The sequence below is a fragment of the Gracilinanus agilis genome, chromosome 2 (assembly GCF_016433145.1).
Source record: "Gracilinanus agilis isolate LMUSP501 chromosome 2, AgileGrace, whole genome shotgun sequence".
Classification (NCBI taxonomy): domain Eukaryota; kingdom Metazoa; phylum Chordata; class Mammalia; order Didelphimorphia; family Didelphidae; genus Gracilinanus; species Gracilinanus agilis.
In genome coordinates this window covers 291,294,517-291,314,138 of record NC_058131.1, presented here as the reverse complement: position 1 = coordinate 291,314,138, position 19,622 = coordinate 291,294,517, and the positions used below count along the sequence as shown (strand labels likewise).

Here is a 19,622-nt window from a genome sequence, read left to right as displayed (position 1 = left end):
ACACACACACACACACACACACACACACACACACCTGCCTTTGCTCAGTGCCTTGTGCTTTATTTGCCCTATATAATTTTTTACTCATCCGTACCTCATTATATAAGAACTCTTACATCATTTGAATGTGTGTTTAGCCTCCTCCTTAAATTCTAAATATCAGAAATTCAGAAAGCAGGGGAAAAAAACAGACCCTCGGCTAAGAATCAGGAGACACGAGTTCTAGTCCCCCTGCCTCTAATTTATTACGTGACTTTAGACAAATCTTTTCCCCTTCCCTTGGCCCAAGTTTCCCCATCTGTAAATGAGAGTTGAACTAAATGGGATGCTAGACTCGGAAGGGACTTGAGAGAGTCATAGAGAACTCCTGAAACCCTTGGCTTTCATGTAGGAGAGGGTACAAGGAAGGAGGTGCGTCATCTCCATATTCTAGAGGCTCAAAAAAAAATCTCTCTCCCACCTCGTGGAGGTTCAGGATGCTGGGATATAGCTAGAAGCCTGAGCAATCTCTCCAGCATCCTCAGGCCTTTTTCCATTCCTCTGGACTGCCCCTCCTGGCAAGTATACCTCACTTGGAACAAGGTGTTCAAATGAAAGATGCTCTCAGATCAGATACTTCTCAAATCCGAGGAGAGCCGTTTGGGGATGGGAGGAAGGGTGGTTTTCTCTCCAGACATCTGCCTTTCGGCCCATCCTACCCTGAATCTAGGAGAGATCCCAGGACACACTCAGAGCTAGCAGCGAATTACTTCTGCAGCACAGAGTGTGACAGAGAAGCCACAGGCAGCTTCGGCTCCCCTGGGGCCCAGAACATTGACTCAGCAGCCTCCAGAGCCAAGCTGTTGGCAAGGAGCGCCTCCCAGACATCTGAGCTGAGACAGATAAACCTGAGCAAGTGGAAGGAAAGAAAGCGCGTTAATGAATAACTGCAGTAACTGTGTCCTCCAATCGGACTGGAGTCTATTGATTACAGGCTTGTGTGCAGAGCTCAGAGACACACTGGGGGCAGCTGGAGGCTGGGAGAGCTTGTCCCCGAAGTGAGTATAGATGGAGGATTTTGAAGCCAGTTTCCCAGTATTGTTAAGAAGCCCCCCAAAACATTCCAGAGCGAAAGCAAAGCTCTGCAGATCAGGACGGGTGGCTCCCCTAACCCTCCACCTGAAAGGAACAGGTGGAGCTAGACATTGCCCCAGGTCCCAATCTCTCAGGATAGCCCTGACCACCTACATACAATAGAGTCTTCTGGCTTAGGCAAGTGAAGGCATCACAGGCCTTCCAGACCTAGCAGGAGGATCAGTTCCATTCCTTAGATTTCCTATGAGGCAACAAGTCATCATGGTAAAAAGCAGGGGGTCCTCTGATGCAGGCAGCTGGTGGAACAGGGGATCGAGTGCCAAGCCTGAAGCCAAAAAGATTCCTCTTCCTGAATTCAAATCTGGACTCAGAAACTGACTAGCTGTGTGACCCTTGGCAAGTCATTTAACTCTGTTGGCTTCAGTTTCCTCATCTATAAAATGAACTGGAGAATGAAATAGCAAACCACTCGAGTATCTTTGCCAAGAAAACCTCAAATGGAGTCTCAAAGAATTAGAAATGACTAAACAACAAGTTCCTTGTGACCCAAGAACTTGGATTGACAAGATCTGATCAAATCCTAGCTCTGGGACTTACTGTCCATGTGATCCTAGATCAATCACTGAATCTCCCTGGTACTCCTTTTTCCTCATCAATAAAAGAAGAAAATTGGACAAGATGACCACAGCTGTCTTTTTCAGCTAGAAATCTATGATCCTAAAATAACCAAAACCTATCCCAATCAAACACCAGAATCTCTATAGCTGGATATTGGCTTAGGAATGCCTGAAGTCTGCTAAGTGGCTGTCATTTTCTCCAACTCGGATTCTATTTGAGGACTAACTAGGGTCTAAGGAGCCACTGAGAGAATCTAGAGGAGGTCGTGGGCTCCTGAAACCCAAGTAGCTTCCCAACACTTCCCAGCTCAGAGACAGTAAAAAGAGCACCACATTTTTAAGTGAGAAGCTTGAGGTTCAGTTCTAGCTCTGCTACTCATTACCTGTGTATTCTTGGACAAGGTCTTTAACTATTTTATATATATATTTGTATTTGTTTTCTTTATATTTATTCTGTGAGTAAACGTCTTTATATTATATATATATATATTCTGTATAAAGATATAGTCTATATATATCCATATATATTTCAACAATTTATTAGGCACTGTGTGTCAGGAACTGTTCATACTACTTTGTATTTATTTGTATTTGTTTTCTTTATATTTATTCTATATACTATTTGTATTTATGTTTATCCTTTATTTAAAGAAAACATATGATACAGAATATATATACAGAATGATATTGAGTTTATATATTATTTGTTCTCTTACTATTCTGTATATATGTATACTGTTTTGTGTTTATATTTATCCTCTCTTTTCTGTATATATAAATACATGTATATAGAATACATATATGGAAAATAAATATAGTTATTTTATATATTTGTATTTATTCTTTTTATATTTATTCTGTATGTGTATCTATGCATACCACTTTGTATTTATTTATATTAGTCCTTATATTTATTTAGTATACATCTATGTGCAGAATATATATGTATTCTATAGAATTTATTCTATATACATATATGAATTTTATATATACACATACAGAATAAATATAAAAAGAACAAATACAAACAAGTACAAAGTAGTATCACAGTGCCTGACATACAGTAGGTACCTAATAAATATTTGTCAATTGTTTGTTCTCTTGGCCTCACTTTCCTATCTTTCCCTCACTTTTTCCCTTTCTAAAGAGGAAAAAGAGATGGACTCTGGTTTCTAATGTACTTTTCATCTCTGCCATTCCCTGCTCAACTTTTGGAGGTTGAGGTAGGACAGTGATGATGAACCTTTTAGAGACCGAGTGCCCAAACTACAACCCTCACACCGCATGTGAGCTTCCCCCTTACCTCAGACAGGGGAGGGAGGAAGCACTCCCATTGGACTGCTGGGCAGAGGAGTAGGTGATGGGAGAAATGCCTTCGGGTGGATGTGGAGAGGGAGAAGGGAGCAATCCCCTCCAGCACTCTCCGGCACTGCGTTCCATAGGTTTGCCAATATGGAGGTAGGGGGGGAAAATAAAACCAGTTGGCTGCTCTCTTGTCTACTGACTGTAGAAATGACTAAGCCCTGCAGGGCAGAAGAGATACCATAATGTTACCAAAGGAACACTCTAATAGATGTCAGGAGACCTGTTCAGCCGTGCCATAGCAATACAACCCTGGACAAATCACTTCCCTTCTCTGGGTCTCAGTTTCCTCACTTGTAATATGACCAGATTGGACTAGGTGCACTCAAAATGCCCTTCTTCCCAAGCTGATCCAGATGGAGCTGGAAGGATAAGAGAGGAAGCTCAGGATTAGCTGTGGATTGTTTGCAGGACAGAGCTCCAAAGAGGATGTCACTTCCCATCTGTAGCCTCCAGATCTCAGCGCAAGACTCTGAAGGTCAAATCACTACCTAGCAGACAGTTTGGTTCTCGGAACTTCACAGCCCCCTTCCCTTTGATGCAGAATCCTTTGTGAGCTGCAAACTATACAGGTGCGGGTCTCATCGTTCATCCTTTCCTTTGTTCTCAAAAGGAAGAAGCCAGGAAACCCTTACTTAGGCTTCTTCCCACCTGCTCTTCCACTCCAGACATGGCATTATCCGCTCAATGGGAGGGTTGGTTTGGGGGCTTGTCTTGTTATCAGGAAATAATTAGTGAGCTGAATGGTTCTCTCTCTTCTGAAGGGTTTCTACTCAGTTCACTTCAGGCCTTGTGCGAGGTGCTGGGGGCAGATACAAAGGTGAATAAGACAGGATCTCTTCTCTCAGGACATTTACAGTCAAATAGGGGAAGGGGGAAAGAAGTCTGACATATAAGCCATTTGAATCCAGTTCCATCTCGTTCACCCAATTCCCACCTCCACTTGCTGTTTTAATAATCTCACATACAAGACAGAATGGAATAAGGTCAAAAGAGAAAATCTAAGCAAAATTCTGTAAGAACTGAAGAGAAAAGGAGCTCTTTCAGCAAGGGGTTCAGGGATAGGGAGGTGGGAAGAATGAAGGCTTCATGGGTGAAATGACACCTGAGCTGGACTTTCAAGAAAAAGATAGTCATGTTATAAAGTCAGTGTTGTGGACTGCCCAATTCCCTGTCCTCTCATCCTTCTAACTCTAGTGACTCAGCCACCTCATCCTCTCCCCTGCAGACTCAACCTAGCCCCAGAAGCCCTGGCCAATCAATCTGAGCCCTTGGCAGGAGGAATATAAAGGAAGAAGATTGAATTGGCCTGTGGCAATTGTCCAGGTTCCCCTAACAAATTGACTGATCCTGGGGGCAGCTAAGTAATTCAATTCCAGGCCTGGAATTGGGAAGTCCTGGGTTCAAATATGCCCTCCCTTCTTAGCTGTGTGACACTGGACAAGTCACTTAACCCCCCACTGCCTAGCCCTTACCACTTGATTCTAAGACAGAAAGTAAGGGTTGGTTTGTTTGGATCTTTTATCAGCTGGCCCCACTACAAATGTATATGATCTACTCTTAACTAGGCTTTCACTGCAGCAAGGCAAACATTCTATGCCTCTCTGATGATTCACTGGCCCACTCTTAACTGCATAACTGCGATTTCTCCAGACCTTTTAATCTCTCCTCAAACCTCCCACAGAACTCTCTCCCCACTATCCCCTCAGCCCTCAGCTCGTATTTTTAAAAAAATCATATCAATCTGTAAGAGCTCCCTCTTCTCTGTTCCTCTTCATTTCATGTTACTTGGAGGAAGATGTCTTACTCCCTTCTTTCCTCCTTCACTGTGGCCTCACCCAAATGCCTTTCTCTTTGTCAAGGCCATCCCTTCTGCATGGGTTTTTGACTCTTTGCCAGTTCTCCAACAAATTGTTCTCACTATTATCTAACTTATCTTGATATTCTCCTTCTCTATTGCCTTCTTCCCTGCCGCCCACAAATATGCTCAGGTGGCCCTCAAAATCTAAAAAGCAAAGCAAAGCAAAAACCCTACCATCCTACATCTCGAGAAAGACCTCCACGCTTAGGGTCTCTACTGCCTCTCTTCCCACTTTCTTCTAAACCTTTGCTCTCTGGCTTCCAACCATATCATTCACCTGAAACTGCTCTCTCCAAAGTTGCCAATGATCTCTTTAATTGTCAAACCTAATAACTTTTTCCTAGTCCTTATCCTTCTTGACCTTTCTGAAGTATTTCATACAATTGATCACTTCCTTCTAGATCCTTGCTCCTCTAGATTTTCATGAAACCAGTCTCTCCTGTTTCTCCTATCTGTCTGTCTAACCACTCTTTCTCAGTTTCCTTTATTCCTTCCTCATCCATAGCATGCCCTCTAATCATGAGTGGCCTCTAAAGTTCTATCCTGCACCAATTTCCATTCTGATCTCTACCATCTTACTTGGTGATCTCATCAGCTCCCATGGGTTCAATATTCATCTCTAGATAGTTGATGACCAGATCAATATATCCAGCCCTAACCTCTCTCTGGAGTCTGGTATATTCACTATACCAAGATTGATTTAGCAGTGTCAAACCCAATTCCTCTGATCCAAATCCAATATGCTTTCTGTAAATGTAAATTGAGTTCAGGTGTTGTAGAAAGCAAGGGATTTGGAGTCAGTGAACCTGACTTTGAATGCCAGCTCTGCTACCTAATACCTTTGTGAGCTTGGACAAGTCACTATGGGGCTCAGCTTCTCTGTCTGTATAGTGAAGAGGAGTAAACCAGGTGACCTCCAAGGCTTCTTCCAGCTCTAAGTCTATGATCCTATGATCTTACAAATTCTACTGTCTAGTTTTAGAGTTTTTTATGCTTTTATATAGTCTCTGAAGTTTGAGGATCTATGTGGGTACCTCAGAAGCAAGAACACTAAATTTGGACTCAGGGAACCTGTGTTCATAATCCTTTCTCCATCAATTATAAACTATGTAACTTTGGACAAAGCTCTCCCCTTCCTGTGCCTCAGTTTCCTCATCTGCAGATTAGTAGAAAAAACTCTAATGACCTCTAAATTCATCTGAAGCTCTAAATCTATGATCCTATGGTCTATGATCTCTGTGGCTGTAAATTTGGCAGCTCTAGTCATGACTAACCAGAATGTTTGATTAACCAAAACATCCTCCATTGCCAGGCTAGAAAATGGGAAGTTCACTGTTCCTACTCTGAGGGAGAAGTACAAGGGGGTTGCCTCCCTTGTGCGATGCCTTGGTGTCCTGGAAAATAAAAAAGACTTTCACATCATGGCTGATTCTGTGTGCTCTGGGAAGCATCGATTGTGAATATTTTCATTGGGGGAGGCTGAGGAATATGATTCTCTGTCTCCTGCTTGGTGGCCTGCTCTCAGTCAGCCAGTGAAATCTGTGTAGACTTTTCTTGATTATATGCCCCATCCAGAGCCCCCACCTTGTCTCTGGAGCCATGATTGAAGCAGTCTGGAGGCCAGTGGGTGCAGGGGGAGAAGGCATTGCATTTTGGTTATTTGAGTGTCTCCCTGCTCTGGACTCATCCCCCTTCTTTGCTTCCTCTCCTTGCAGGCTGATGCCAAGATGGTGTGTGATGTGGTAAGTCGGATGGAAGACACAGAGCCCTTCTCTCCGGAGCTGCTCTCCGCCATGATGAGACTCTGGGCAGACTCTGGAATACAGGAATGTTTCAACCGTTCCCGAGAATATCAGCTTAATGACTCTGCCAAATAGTGAGTGTCCCAGGCAAACAGAGTAGCTGTGACCACTGGAGCACGGATAACTGGGGGATGGTTGGAGAATCCCAATGGCAATGTGAGGGGACGGAGTCTGGTGGGGAGGAGGCGGTGCGGGAGGCCACCTCTGAAATGAGACGAGGACCAGGACAGACAGAAAGAGAAGGGGTTGTGGAATGATGAGGAAACTTTAAAGTGGAATTTCCCAAAAAGCAGAGGTCATGTCATATGTTGACACCACATAGTGCAAAGTGCATCATAACCCTGATATGATGTAGCTCAGCAACCCTATTTCTATGGAGGACCTCTAGTAAGCAGGAATCATGTAAGGAAAAAAACAACAACAAATACCCTTTTATGATGTTCTATTTGTTTTTAAGAACATGTAAATTTTTCCATGTTCACCTACTTTTAGAAGTAAAGGCTGAGGAGAGACAAAGGGAATCATCATCTGAGCTTTTTAAGCTACTGTCACTACAAACTTTTCAAATCACAAAAGATAATAGATTTAGATCTGGAAGGAATGAGAGAGATCCTCAATTCCAACCATCTCATTTTACAGATTGTTACATCCTTGCAATGTTTGCCATAAGTGGGCATCCCCTTTTTATACTAAAGCCAAGGACCAAATCCATCCTATGGGTCTCTGACCACTGGTATCAACTCGTCATAGCTATTAACTGTAAGATAAACTTCCATCAAATTCATCAGTATGGCATAGGAACTGTGGGGCCTGCTAATTTATGTAAGGCAACATAAGTGCATGCAAGATGAAACATAGAGTCCTAGTCTATACCACCAACTCCAATACAGATCACTTGGAAGTAAACTGGAATCCAGTACTTAAAACCTAGCAGGATATTAATAAATGCACTTTACTCTGTCTTCCTCCAAACTTTATCCACTCACCATTGTCCGAGCACATAACATATCCTGGCAGTGATAATCCATCATTTGTGGCAGGTCTAAAAAGGACTTCAAGGAATGCCTATTTACAAAAAGGGACTTCAGTAAGGCCAGGAATGCCTATATACCAAATCTGTAGACCAAGGCCTTCAAAGGGACATGAGCCCAAGAGTTGGGTCTCCCCCAAATGGGCTTTTCAAGTCACTGCCCATTAGGCCCACAGAGATGCTTGCAGGGTATCTTTCTCCAGAGGCTCCCCAAATTATGGGTACCAGATCCCGGTCCTTCTCTCAAACTTGGGGCCCAGGATGTACCAGACACTGTCTCCACAGAAGGAAGATTACAGATTGCCCCTCTCTCGTGGCACCTCTACTAACAATATTGTGCTGGGCAGACTTCACCCCTGTGGAGGGCTCTGGTGCATCCTAGCCAGGGTGAATGGCTTGGTCCAAGGAGCCTGGAGCCACCAGATGGTGTTTCTTGTAATATATAACCTCTTACTTCTGCACATCTTGCTGTCATATTTCAGAGGAGAATTCATGGTTTGGATGTTGAAACACACTCCCACCCTAAAGGTTTTTTCACAGCATCTGCTCTAATCAACACATCTGACTCCCTGAAATTTACTTCACCCAAGGAGAACACTTAAACCCTAAGAACCCTTTTGTTTTTATGATGCCAGAGGGGTCATGTGGAGAAGACATTCAAGTCCGCCCAATCCAACACCCTGTTGGTAGATCTAGAAATTTAAGGAGGCAATTCAAATGGTAGACACACAGACAGAGCTGGGAGAGCCCCTAGAACTGAAAATTTGAGGGTAGAAGTGACCTTAGAACATAAAATATCAGTGCTGGAACAGAGGGCCACCTCCCTCTCTTGCGGTCTTGTCTGTGGCCACATATTGAGTTACTGAGAAAACCAGGGCATGGACCCATCCAGGCTTTCTAATCTAAGCCTGGTGCTCTCTCCACAACACCCCTGAGTTCATATTTTTAGATTCCAGCTTCCAGCCCCAGCAAGAACTGGGTTCCATAGTTTCCCCTGGGATTGACAATAACCAAGGTCACATTCCTAGAGAATTCTCTTGCTTCTAGGATCCAGAAAAGTAGCCTTTCTGGATCCTAGAAGCAAGAGAATTGTCACTACAGAAGCTATTTGGCTAGCTAAAGAAGACGGGGACCAGTTCTCAAAGCCCCTGATGACATTCCACAATGAACCCTACTCTTTCCTCCCTTTAGATCTTGCTATCCCCTAGGGCTTCATTCCCTCTCCAGAGGGTGCTTTCTCCTTTCGAATTTGCTCTAGGCTATGACCCCTTCTTCTAGGTCCCTCCCAGACCCCCCAATTATTCAGCGCTTTGACTTGTGGTATTGGTACCATTGAGCATGAGCAGGTTCTGCCTCTGAGCCAGGAATCTATATTGAATTCCTCAAGCCTGGAATACTCTGGGAGAAGGAAAGAAAACAGTCCTGGAAGCAGCAGCTCCTGAATATAGTGCAAATGATAAACCAACTATTGAGGGTAAAAAAGAAAATCTTCCCCCAAATTAGAGTCATTTTCGCACTAGTCTGGTGGCTACAGAGGGCTTCACACCCCATCTTACACCAGCTACAGTTGCCCAGAGTTTGTTGCTAGGGAAGATGCCAGCAGACTAAAAGAGGAGGCAGGAGGCTTCGTCACCTCTGCTCCTTAAGCTCAGCTAACAGGTGCCCAGAGCAGGACCAGGACAAGATCAGACTTTTTGCTAAAAAAAAAAAAAGAAAAAAATCCAAGTTGGCCTCTACTCAGAATTGGTGTATTACCTTCTGTAGAGTAATTATAGGTACCCCAAAGCTGGGATCCCTCTTCCTTCTAGAACCTATCCCTGGCTGCTCCCTGCTAGTGAAAGGCCCATTCTCTGCCCACAACATGCCCCTCTGGGTGCTGTTTTCTGACCAGCAGAGGACAGAACAACCTCGCTGGGATTAGCTGCTCCAGTGAACAGCACTCACTTCCTCCTGTACAATACTTCTGTTGTTTGCAGAGTCCCAAGACCATGCCCAAGTGGAGGCAGCATCCATTGCCTTAAAGCCAGGGTGAGAAAAGGGTTAGTCCAGGGTTTGAGGCTTCTTCTGGTGGCCTTCTTCTCTTGGTGTTGCCAGGACCTGGCTTAATGCATTGATTATTAAGCCGCTCTTAATAGATATTTGTTGAAGTAAATGAATAAAGCTTTTATTAAGCACTTCCTACTGTGCTAAGAGCTAAGGATAAAATAGAAAAAAGGGGAAAAAAAAAAAAAGACAGTTCCTGCTCTCGAGGAGCTCATATTCTAATAAATCAAATTCTGGTGGTAGGAGACCTGGATTCTAGTTCTACTCTGGATGGCTGTGTGACCTTAGGCAAGTCAATTTTTCTGGTGTTTAGGTTCTTCCTGTGTCAAATGGAGATAATCCCTGACTTCCCAATCCACAGGGGTGTTATGGGTGGTGATCAAATGAGATGATACCTGAGAAAGGGCTTCAGAAAGTTGTTGGTCAGTCATTTTCCCAGCTAATTCTTCCTGACCCATTTGGGAATTTCTTGGTAAAGATATTGGCATGGTTCACCATTTCTTTCTCCAGCTCATTTTACAAAGGAAGAAACTGAGGCCAACAGGGTTAAATGACTTGCCCAGGGTCACACAGCAAGTTTGTCTGGGGTGAAGTATCTGAGCTTAGATTCCACTCTAGGTATTCTGAGTCCCAGGCCAGTGTTCTTTCTTCCTCTATCATGATTCTTTCCTCTTTGTCAATGAATAGCCCATTCTTATATAGCATTTTACAGTTTACATATACTTTTGTGGGCTGTGATTTATTCTGAGTCCTTAGCTGCTATAGAAATAAAAGTATTCATAAAATTTGTAATACTTATAAAACATAACTTTTTAGAATGCTTACCTTTTGCCTTAGAATCAATACCGTGTATTGGTTCCAAGGCAGAAGAGCAGTAAGGGCTAGGCAATAGGGTCAAGTGACTCGCCCAGGGTAACATAGCTAGGAAGTTATTGAGGCCAGATTTCAACCCGGGACCTCCCGTCTCTTGGCCTGGCTCTCCATCCACTGAGCCACCCAGCTGTCTCCTAAAATTCACAATTTTTAAAGTATTTATCAAATATTTAAATATATTGAATATGTAAATATATAAAATTAAAATATATAAACTATATAAAAATATATAGAAACATTAAATATATTAAAAATATATTAAAATAAGATATATTTTAAATATATAAAAATTTAAATATATAAAATAAATGTTATCAAATATTTAAATATATAAAATTCAAATATATTTAAATAAATATATAAAATATATAAAATTCCTCAAAACTGGGCAGGGGGTCAATAGCAGAGGGGGTGAGTGCTGAAGAGGCTCAGAGAGCTTTCCAGGGCCCTGACTCGAAGCCCAAACATTTCATGGACTCATTCATTCCAGGACAGGTGCCCACCGACCCAACGGCCAGCGTGGATGGGGAACCCATAGCCCGGCATTCTTTTGTAGTGCTTGCAGGGAGGTCAGACAAAGATGGAGGAGAAAAGGAGGGAGAATCCAAGGCATTCCAAATCCCAAAGCCCCAAAGCAAGTCCATCCTTCATAGCCCTGCCTGCCTGCTAGAAAGCTCTGCGCTGCCCAGGAGCAGAAGCAGGCGGGGGATCGGGGCAGGCTAGCTGGCGTGGGCGCTGATGCAGCCGCCAGGTGGCGCATGGGAGCGGACTTTGAGCAAACGCCAACATCTAGGAGAGCAGAATCCCAACAACGTCAGAGGGTAGCCTCAGCGTTCCTCTAGGTCGATCTCTTCGTTTTTCATAGGAGACAACACAAGTCCAGAGAGGGGAGGGAACCCACCCAGTGTAACACAGCCCGACCCCTCCCTGGCCCCCCACTCCTGATTTCTAAGCTAGGTTTTCTTCCACTGCCTTGAGCCCTTAGTTCTTTGTTTCAGCAAACATCCAGGTAGGGTTGCATTTTACATAAAAATGCAAAAAAAGAGGAAAAAATGTCAGGATCCAGTTCTGAATCTCAGCTATGCCCCTGCTTGATGATGATACTGAGTATGGTCTAATCACTTCACTCTGGGCCTCAGTTTTCCCATCTGTAAAAAGGGGAGATTGTATTAGCCATTTTCTTTTTTGTTTGTTTGTTTTCTTTTTTTTTTTTCCTAAACCCTTACCTTCCATCTTGGAGCCAAGATGTATTGGCTCCAAGGCAGAAGATGTATTGGCTCCAAGGCAGAAGAGTGGTAAGGATAGGCAATGGGGGTCAAGTGACTTGCCCAGGGTCACATAGCTGGGAAGTGTCTGAGACCAGATTTGGACCTAGGACCTCCCATCTCTAGGCCTGGCTCTCAATCCACTGAGCACCTGGACTATCCAATTTCTAAGGGTCCTTCCAGCTCTAGATCTGTGAGCCTGCGGACTCACGGGCCAGATGTTTTAAGTAGAAAAATGGAGTTTGACCCACCCTGCTCTCACCAAACTACTGTGTGGCCAGGAAAAGAAGAGAATAGGATGTTTTTACCAAAAAATGGCAGAGTTTGGGGTTTGGTTTGGTTTTTTGTTTGGTTTTTTGTTGTTGTTGTTTTTTACCACAAATTCCCCTTATTAACCAGCCCTTTTAAGGCACTCATTCAAAATACAGTTCCACTTTTTTAATTTTACATGTGACCTTTCAAGATATCTGTTCTATTCCCCAAGGCTCACCTTTTTCTAGGGGAGGCAGGATAAATCTTAGAATCATAGGATCTATCCAATCATAGGCTCATGAGACAGAGCTGGAAGGAACCATGGAGCTCATGGGATGTATGTGACCCTCTGAAGGGAAGCAAGCTCCCAAAGTGACCCTTGGAGCATCCCAAAGAGTACCAGCTTCCTCTCCAGCCCATCACCCCCAGGATCAATCAATCAGTCGACAAACATTTTTTAATATAATTTTTAAACATTTTTCAATGGTTACATGATTCATGTTCTCTCCCTCCCCTCTCCCCTCTCCCCTTCTGGAGGGAAAAGATGTTTTGAATCTTGCTCTCCAATATCCCTTTGTGACTGCCCAGCTTATGGTTTTAATAAACCACACAGAACACCAGGGTTCATAGAATTATTGACTTTTGAATTGGAAGGGACTTGAGACATCATCTAGTCCAACCAAAGAAGAAAAACTGAGACCAGGGAGGAAAGGTTGTAGAACTTTAATATTCAGTGATAAAGAGAGGCAGCAGTGGGACAGAGGGGATATAAAACCATGGGGGCTTTGGGGGGGAGACTGGATTTGGAATCAGAGGACCTCAGTTCAAAGCCTAGCCCTGTGTGACCTTGGGCAATCACCTCTCTGGGGCTTAGATCCTTCATCTATAAAAATGATGGGGTTGATGTCCCCTCTAGCTCTAAATCAATGAGGTAGGAAGTAAGTAACCAAATCAGAATTAGAGCCATGCCCTCCATCTCCAAATCTAGTGTTCTTGCCATTATGCCATCGTGACCCTTGTCAGTAACAGACTGAGGCCCACCCTCTCCCCAAGAGGCCAATCAATAACCATTAAGTGCCCACTAGGTGCCAGGCACTGTGCTAAGCCACCAGGCAGATTATCTTCCTCCTCTCCCTCTCCCACCCACATTCCTAGTTTCCTCCAGGGGAGGAATAATCCAGAGGAGGATGCCCTTCCTAACTGGGAGCTGGCTATATAAAGGAAATCTCTCTTTTTCCCTGGAGCACTTGTTGCCTCTATATTTTCTACACCTTTTCCATCATTGATCTAGGCAAGTCACAATAAAAAGGAGTCAGGATGCTGAAAAAGCAAAAAAGCATAAATAGCATGATGTCATGAAAAAAACTTTGTTCTTAATATCATAAGGTTAGAGCTAAAGAGAGCATTGAGAGACATTTGGGGGGCAGCTGGGTAGCTCAGTAGTTTGAGAGCCAGGCCTAGAAACTGGAGATCCTGGGTTCAAATCTGACCTCAGACACTACCTAGCTGTGTGACCCTGAGCAAATCATTTAACCCTCATGGCCTAGACCTTACCACTTTTCTGCCTTAGAATCAATACACAGTATTGGTTCTAAGGCAGAAGGTAAGGGTTTAAAAAGAGAGAGACATTTGGGGGCAGCTGGGTGGCTCAGTGGATTGAGAGTCAGGCCTAGAGACAAGAGGTCCTTGGTTCAAGACTCTTCCTAGCTTTGTGACCATGGACAAGTCACCCCATTGCCTATCCCTTACCACTCTTCTGCCTTAGAACCAATTTCTAAGGCAGAAGAGTGGGAGGGGGAGAGAGAGAGAGAGAGAGAGAGAGAGAGAGAGAGAGAGAGAGAGAGAGAGAGAGAGAGAGAGAGAGAGAAGCACCTAGGGAGAAAAAAGAGCATTGCAGCATCCTGGGTAGATAAGTAGATAAGTATCCCCCAAACCCAACTGAGATTAGAAACTTGATTCTTTAAAAAAAAAAAAAAAAAAAAAAGGCTGAGAACCAAGACTGATGAGGCTGGACAGGGCAAGGAAACATTTGCTTCTCACCTCCTAAGGCTAAGGAATTCCACCTATTCATACAGATTTATGCTCTAGCATCATTTGGTAGAAAGGATACTGGATTTGGAGTCTTAGACCCTGGATTCATCTCTACATTCTCTTACTCACTTCCCTGTGTGATCTCAAGCACATTATTTCAGCTGTGGACCTCATCAAGAAATTGAAAGCATGACTTACATGACTTCTAAGGTTGAAATCCTAAGATCCTCTGGTGTAGCTGATCCAAGGCTTCCTGCCACCCTGCATTAATGACTTCCTGTTGCCTTGAGTCTGAGCCCTTAGGTACCAGAGTCCTGAGGATCTTCCTCTCTATAAGACACAAAGCAAGCTTTTGCCTCTCCTCCCTATCTATAAGAGTCTTGAGAAGATGAGAAGATGCCATTGCTTCTCGGCCTTTGGCTAAGATCAAGTATGAGATGAAAGGATTCCCATCATATTGAAAGAGAGTTCAGTCAAGTTGTCCTGAATTAAAACATCTTATCTCCAGTGTTTATAGAGACATTTCTAGTGAAATAACAAAAGAATAATTCCCGATCAGTTAGAAATAAGCAAGTATGTAGGGTGTCAAAGGCATAATATTGAGTATAAATCCCTTTATATTGTTGAATATTGGGAACTAAGTCTACATTGCAAAAAACTTTTGTGAGGCCCCACCATACTTGGATATTCACTCATTCAACAAACACTAAGTATGTGAGCATAGCACATGGTTGGGTGTGACAGATGAAACATAAAATGACTAAGGAAACAAAGGTTCCAGCTTCTGAGCATATTGATTTATTAAGCAATGCATGCCAACTGCCCAACAGATTAGGACCAGGCCCTTTCCTCAGCTTAAAGCTGGACCCCAGATACAAGCAAAAAAACAATTAATCAAAGAAAACCCATAAATTTTTTTTAAATCAATTAACCAGGAGACATCATTAGGTAACTGGAGGAAATATATGGGTATTTTCAAGTTGTGAGAGGGAGAGTGAGCAAATGCAATTCCCTGAAATCAGAAAAAGAGATGCCCAACTCCCCTCAAGTGTCTAGGAACACTCAAAGGAACATGGAAACACTCAATTCCCACCAACACTTAGCTGCCCCAATCCTCTCAATGACCTCATAGAAGCTGAGGAAGAAACATTAAATCCCTGCCCTCAAAGAGTCTAGAGAAATTAATTTTAAAAATGAAAAACAAATGCATATTATCACATGTTTAGTGCCTAAGACGGTGTTATGGGAGACTCCAATGGAAGATTGAGCTTAGGACTCTAGCCGAAACAACCACAGGATCACTGGTCAATCGATCAGTCAACACACATTTATTAAGCACTGATAGGAAGAAAAAAAGGAGGAAAGCAGAAGCAAAAATAGCCTCAGCTCCAGCAACTCCTGCGCTCCAGCCAAAAGCCCCAGACAAAAAGCCCCTCCCAGCATGGGATTGGTCCATTTATAGACCAATCCCACGCCAGGACATAAGGCAGTGGAACCCTGAGAAGAGCAGGGAATGCTGGGGGATGTAGTCCCCCGCCATGCAATTTTTTTAGCAGAGCAGGGAATCCTGGCATACAGTTTTTTAAAACACACAGCACCTACTATTTGCCAGACACTGGGCTAGCCACTGAGGATACAAAGACGAAGGTGAGACGGTCCCTGCCCTCAAGGAGCTTACATTCTACTGGCAGTGCTGAGGGTCTGCTGCTCTTGGAGACATCGGCTCAGGCTGGGAGGATTAGGACTGCTTAAAGGAAGCCAGAGTCCTGCCTAGGGATGTATGTAAAGCTGGGTGTCAGAGTAAGGAACATCACCCCCACTGATGGGAGGGAGTCTTAGTTTCTACCAGTCAGGGGCTTCAGGAAGAACCTGTAGCCTGCGAACAGCCTGAGGCGTCAGTTTAGCTGATCTGCGGGTCCGCATAAAGGCGATAGAACAATTTGGGACAGCTCCTAAACATACAAGAGAGACTGAGCCATTGAGGGATCATCAAAGCAAGGTCAGGAGCTGCCAAGCACTTAAAGAGTTTTCTAAGAGTGTCTTAGTTAGGGCAGCTAGGTCACTTAGTGGATAGAGGACAAGACCCAGAGCCAGGAGGTCCTGGGTTCAAATTTGTCCTCAGACACTACCTAGCTGTGTGACCCCGAGAAAGTCACTTAAACCCATTTGCCTAGCCCCTGCCATTCTGTCTTAGAGTTGTTATTAAGACAGGAGGTAAGAGTTTAAAAAACAAAAACAAAACATGCCGTAGTCAGTATACATGAATATACACGTTCCTTTTATGTTTTGTCTTTTCCCAGCTACCTAGACAGCTTAGATCGAATTGGAGCTGGGGACTACCAGCCCACGGAGCAAGACATCCTCCGAACCAGGGTCAAAACCACCGGCATTGTAGAAACCCACTTCACATTCAAAAACCTCCACTTCAGGTGAGGTCAATGGAAAATACCCATGGTACTGGGAAAGTCTCTCAAGGCAAGTAGATGGGCCATCCACAGAAAGCAGGACAAATCTCATGATTGAAGGGGGTCAGGGCAGTGCAAGTCAAGCTAAGAGATGCTCCAACTTCACCCTCCTTCTCCTTCTCTTCTGTTGCTGTGAGGGAGCCCAGACTCAAGGCTGCCAATCAAGTCACACAGTCAGCATGGACCAAACACTGGTGGTTTTCTCAGATATTTGCTGGATACTGGGGGGAGGGGGGATAGAAAAGGAGCAGACATGGAGTCTGCCCTCAAGGAGCTGCCAGTCTGGTTGTGGAGAGAGGAATTATACACATGGAACACTCAAAGACTATGAGGACTTGTATGTTAAGGGGCACAAGGTATGATATAAAATGAACATTGATTGAAGGAATGAGGTAGGGGCTGGGTGAGGGTGGTTATCGTGGTAAAGGGAAGATTCAGGAGAGTTCTGATATCCATGGGTGGGTATTTGAGAAGCTGTCCTTTGGAAGAGGGATTAGGCTTGTTCTGCTTCACCTAATAAGGCAGGAAAGCAATGTGTAAAAGCTGGAGAGAGGCAGATTTACATGTGATATAAAGAGAAACTTCTGATAATTAGAGATTGAGCAAAGTAGAACAGGCACTCTAGATAAGGTTCCCTCTCCCTGGAGGCTGGTCTCTAGGTAGAAGCAGGATGGCAGCTTGTCAAGGCTATTGAAGAAAGAGATTCCCCTCCTGGTGCCAACCAGAATAGATGGTCTCTGCAATCTCCCCCAAGTTTAAGATTCTGAGTTAGTCCAAAAGCCCAGCACAGATCTTCAGACAAGAGAGAAATTGGTTTGAGCTGGAGTGATCAAAGGAGGCTTCAGTGGGGAACAGCCTGAGCCAGACCTTAAAGAATAGTTAAGATTGGAATGGATGGAGAGAAGGAGCAAAAGCAGGCAGTATACCAGTGTGATGTCAAATATTGCTCTGGGAACTTTAATCTCTAGGGGAAGAAGACCAGGTACCTGTGAGCAAAGGAGGTGGCCACTGCAGTAGTCTGAGCAGGATGGGGGTGAGGAGAGAGAGGAAAAAAATACATCATCTGCTCCCTCAGGGAGGGATGCCTCTGTCTGCACTGGTACAAGCCCAGATGGTTTGGGAGGATCCTAGAGGATTTGGTGACCACATCTGGAGAGGAGCAGTCAGGGAAAAGGCCCATGCATGTGCCATTACCTTCCAGAAAGCACCCCTTGGAGAATCCAGAGAAAGGAACAAAGTCTGAGAGAGAGGGTTGGATATGTAGGGCAGGGCTCTCAAGCATACTGGTTGAAAGCTGGCTGAAAAGAGGAAGGCATTACTTTGGGAGGTCCTTGCACAGAACAAGGTGTAGGAATTGAAATGAGTTGTACACTGGATTTCTCTCAGGATTGAAGGAGGAAACAAAGCAATGTCTGCCCCCATTTTCCACAGAGCCCCATTCTCCCAGCCTGGATTCCTGAGATTCTGCTGGTTTATTTCTTTCACTGACTTTAGTGTCTATATCTCTGTATCTTACTTAGGCTTGGTGGGGTGGGAGGACTTATGTTAGAGGGTTAGAGTCCACATGCACCTCTGTGGCTTCTTCGGAGGGGTCCCAGGAACAGCTGCTGATGTGAGAGGAATGGGGCTCCTTTAATTATCCATGGGAAGCTGTGGTAATTGGCCCAATTCACAAGGACTATTGATGAAAAGATGGTATGGTGGACCTGAGGGATAGATGACTTTGCCCTTTGGTCCAATAATCTGCTCCACATCCAGAAGGCCTGCAGCCATAAGCCAAAAGGATCTTAGCCAATACTCCACATTTAGCCCCTCAGGAACCTGATTGCCCTGCCATTGCTGTTAAGGCAAGCCTTGTTACCTAGACCCTGTCTTGTCTTTGGGCTATATCAATGAAGAATGTGGTCATAAGTCCATAGCTGTCTCTGAGCCTAGAAGTTACCTTCTAGCTGCCATCAGAGGCCGGGCCCACCCTAACCATGAGCTGGATAAATCCTGATAGTTCCTGAGTTCATCAGGGGTGGCCCAAGGTGGAAATCTTGGAGCTAGAGTCAATTTCTCAGCCACTGTCCTTCCAGGACTATTCCCAAAGCCACCATTAGTTAGCAGGGCTTGGGAGAGTCTGGAAAGTTGATTTGACATCAGGCTGATTGGTTTGTTCACTCCCAGTTTAATTAGATTGCAAATCCCAAGAGGTAAGGGCATGGCTTTCTCTGAGGCTGAGGCAATGTTGATCCTGTCTGCCTGAGCAGCCCAGGGTAGTGTCTCTACTGCAGTCAGTACAGATGCTCTGGAGCTGTTGAGTCACTTGTAGGCTGCTACCAGCATTCCAATGTGGTTACCCCAACCTCTCTATTTGTTTTGATTGAGGTTAATGAGATTAAACCACATTGGCAGAAAAATATGGTGGTTTTTTTCCCCTATTGGGGGTCTACTGTTCCTGCTACCCCTGAATACTGAAAGGAACTAAAGCAAGGAGTCAGGAGGCTGAGGACCTAAACCAATTCTGCCACTAACTCACTGTGTGACCTTGAGCTTGTCACTTCCCACTCTGGGTCTTGGTGTATTCATCTAAAAAAAAAATCTATATTAATGCTGACTGCCTTGTAGGACTATTTTAAGGGTTGAACGAAGAGAAGTTAATTTATATTATTCTTATCTTGAAAAGAGAGGGCTTCCCAAGGTATTTTTAGGGTAAATTTGTTCCCAATGGGATTACTGGGATCTTGAATGTGATCCAAAGTACTGTACAAGGACTTTGGAAATAGCCCCGGAGGGATGGCAACTCAGAAATCAAGTGAGAGAGCATTCATTTCAGAGGAGAAGAGTTTTAAGAACAGAAGGTTCTTCATGGTTTACCTGCCAGAGGTATTTCTGCCTTCAGGAGCCATGCTGCCTCCTGAGACACTGGTTTTAAAAAGGAAATTCTGAGCCTCCAGGCCTGTCC

General features: G+C 44.2%; 1 protein-coding gene across 3 annotated transcripts in view; it reads left to right on the top strand.

The window, feature by feature from the left end:
- Positions 1 to 19,622, top strand: part of LOC123237302 (guanine nucleotide-binding protein G(o) subunit alpha) — a 237,441-nt gene that overhangs the window by 200,823 nt on the left and 16,996 nt on the right. Inside the window, exons 4-5 of one of the 3 annotated variants that reach the window (XM_044664135.1) lie at positions 6,630 to 6,790; positions 16,511 to 16,639. In XM_044664135.1, the coding sequence (XP_044520070.1) occupies positions 6,630 to 6,790; positions 16,511 to 16,639 (290 nt within the window). The remainder of the gene's footprint in view (positions 1 to 6,629; positions 6,791 to 16,510; positions 16,640 to 19,622) is intronic. The other 2 variants (XM_044664136.1, XM_044664137.1) reach the window with 2 other exon arrangements.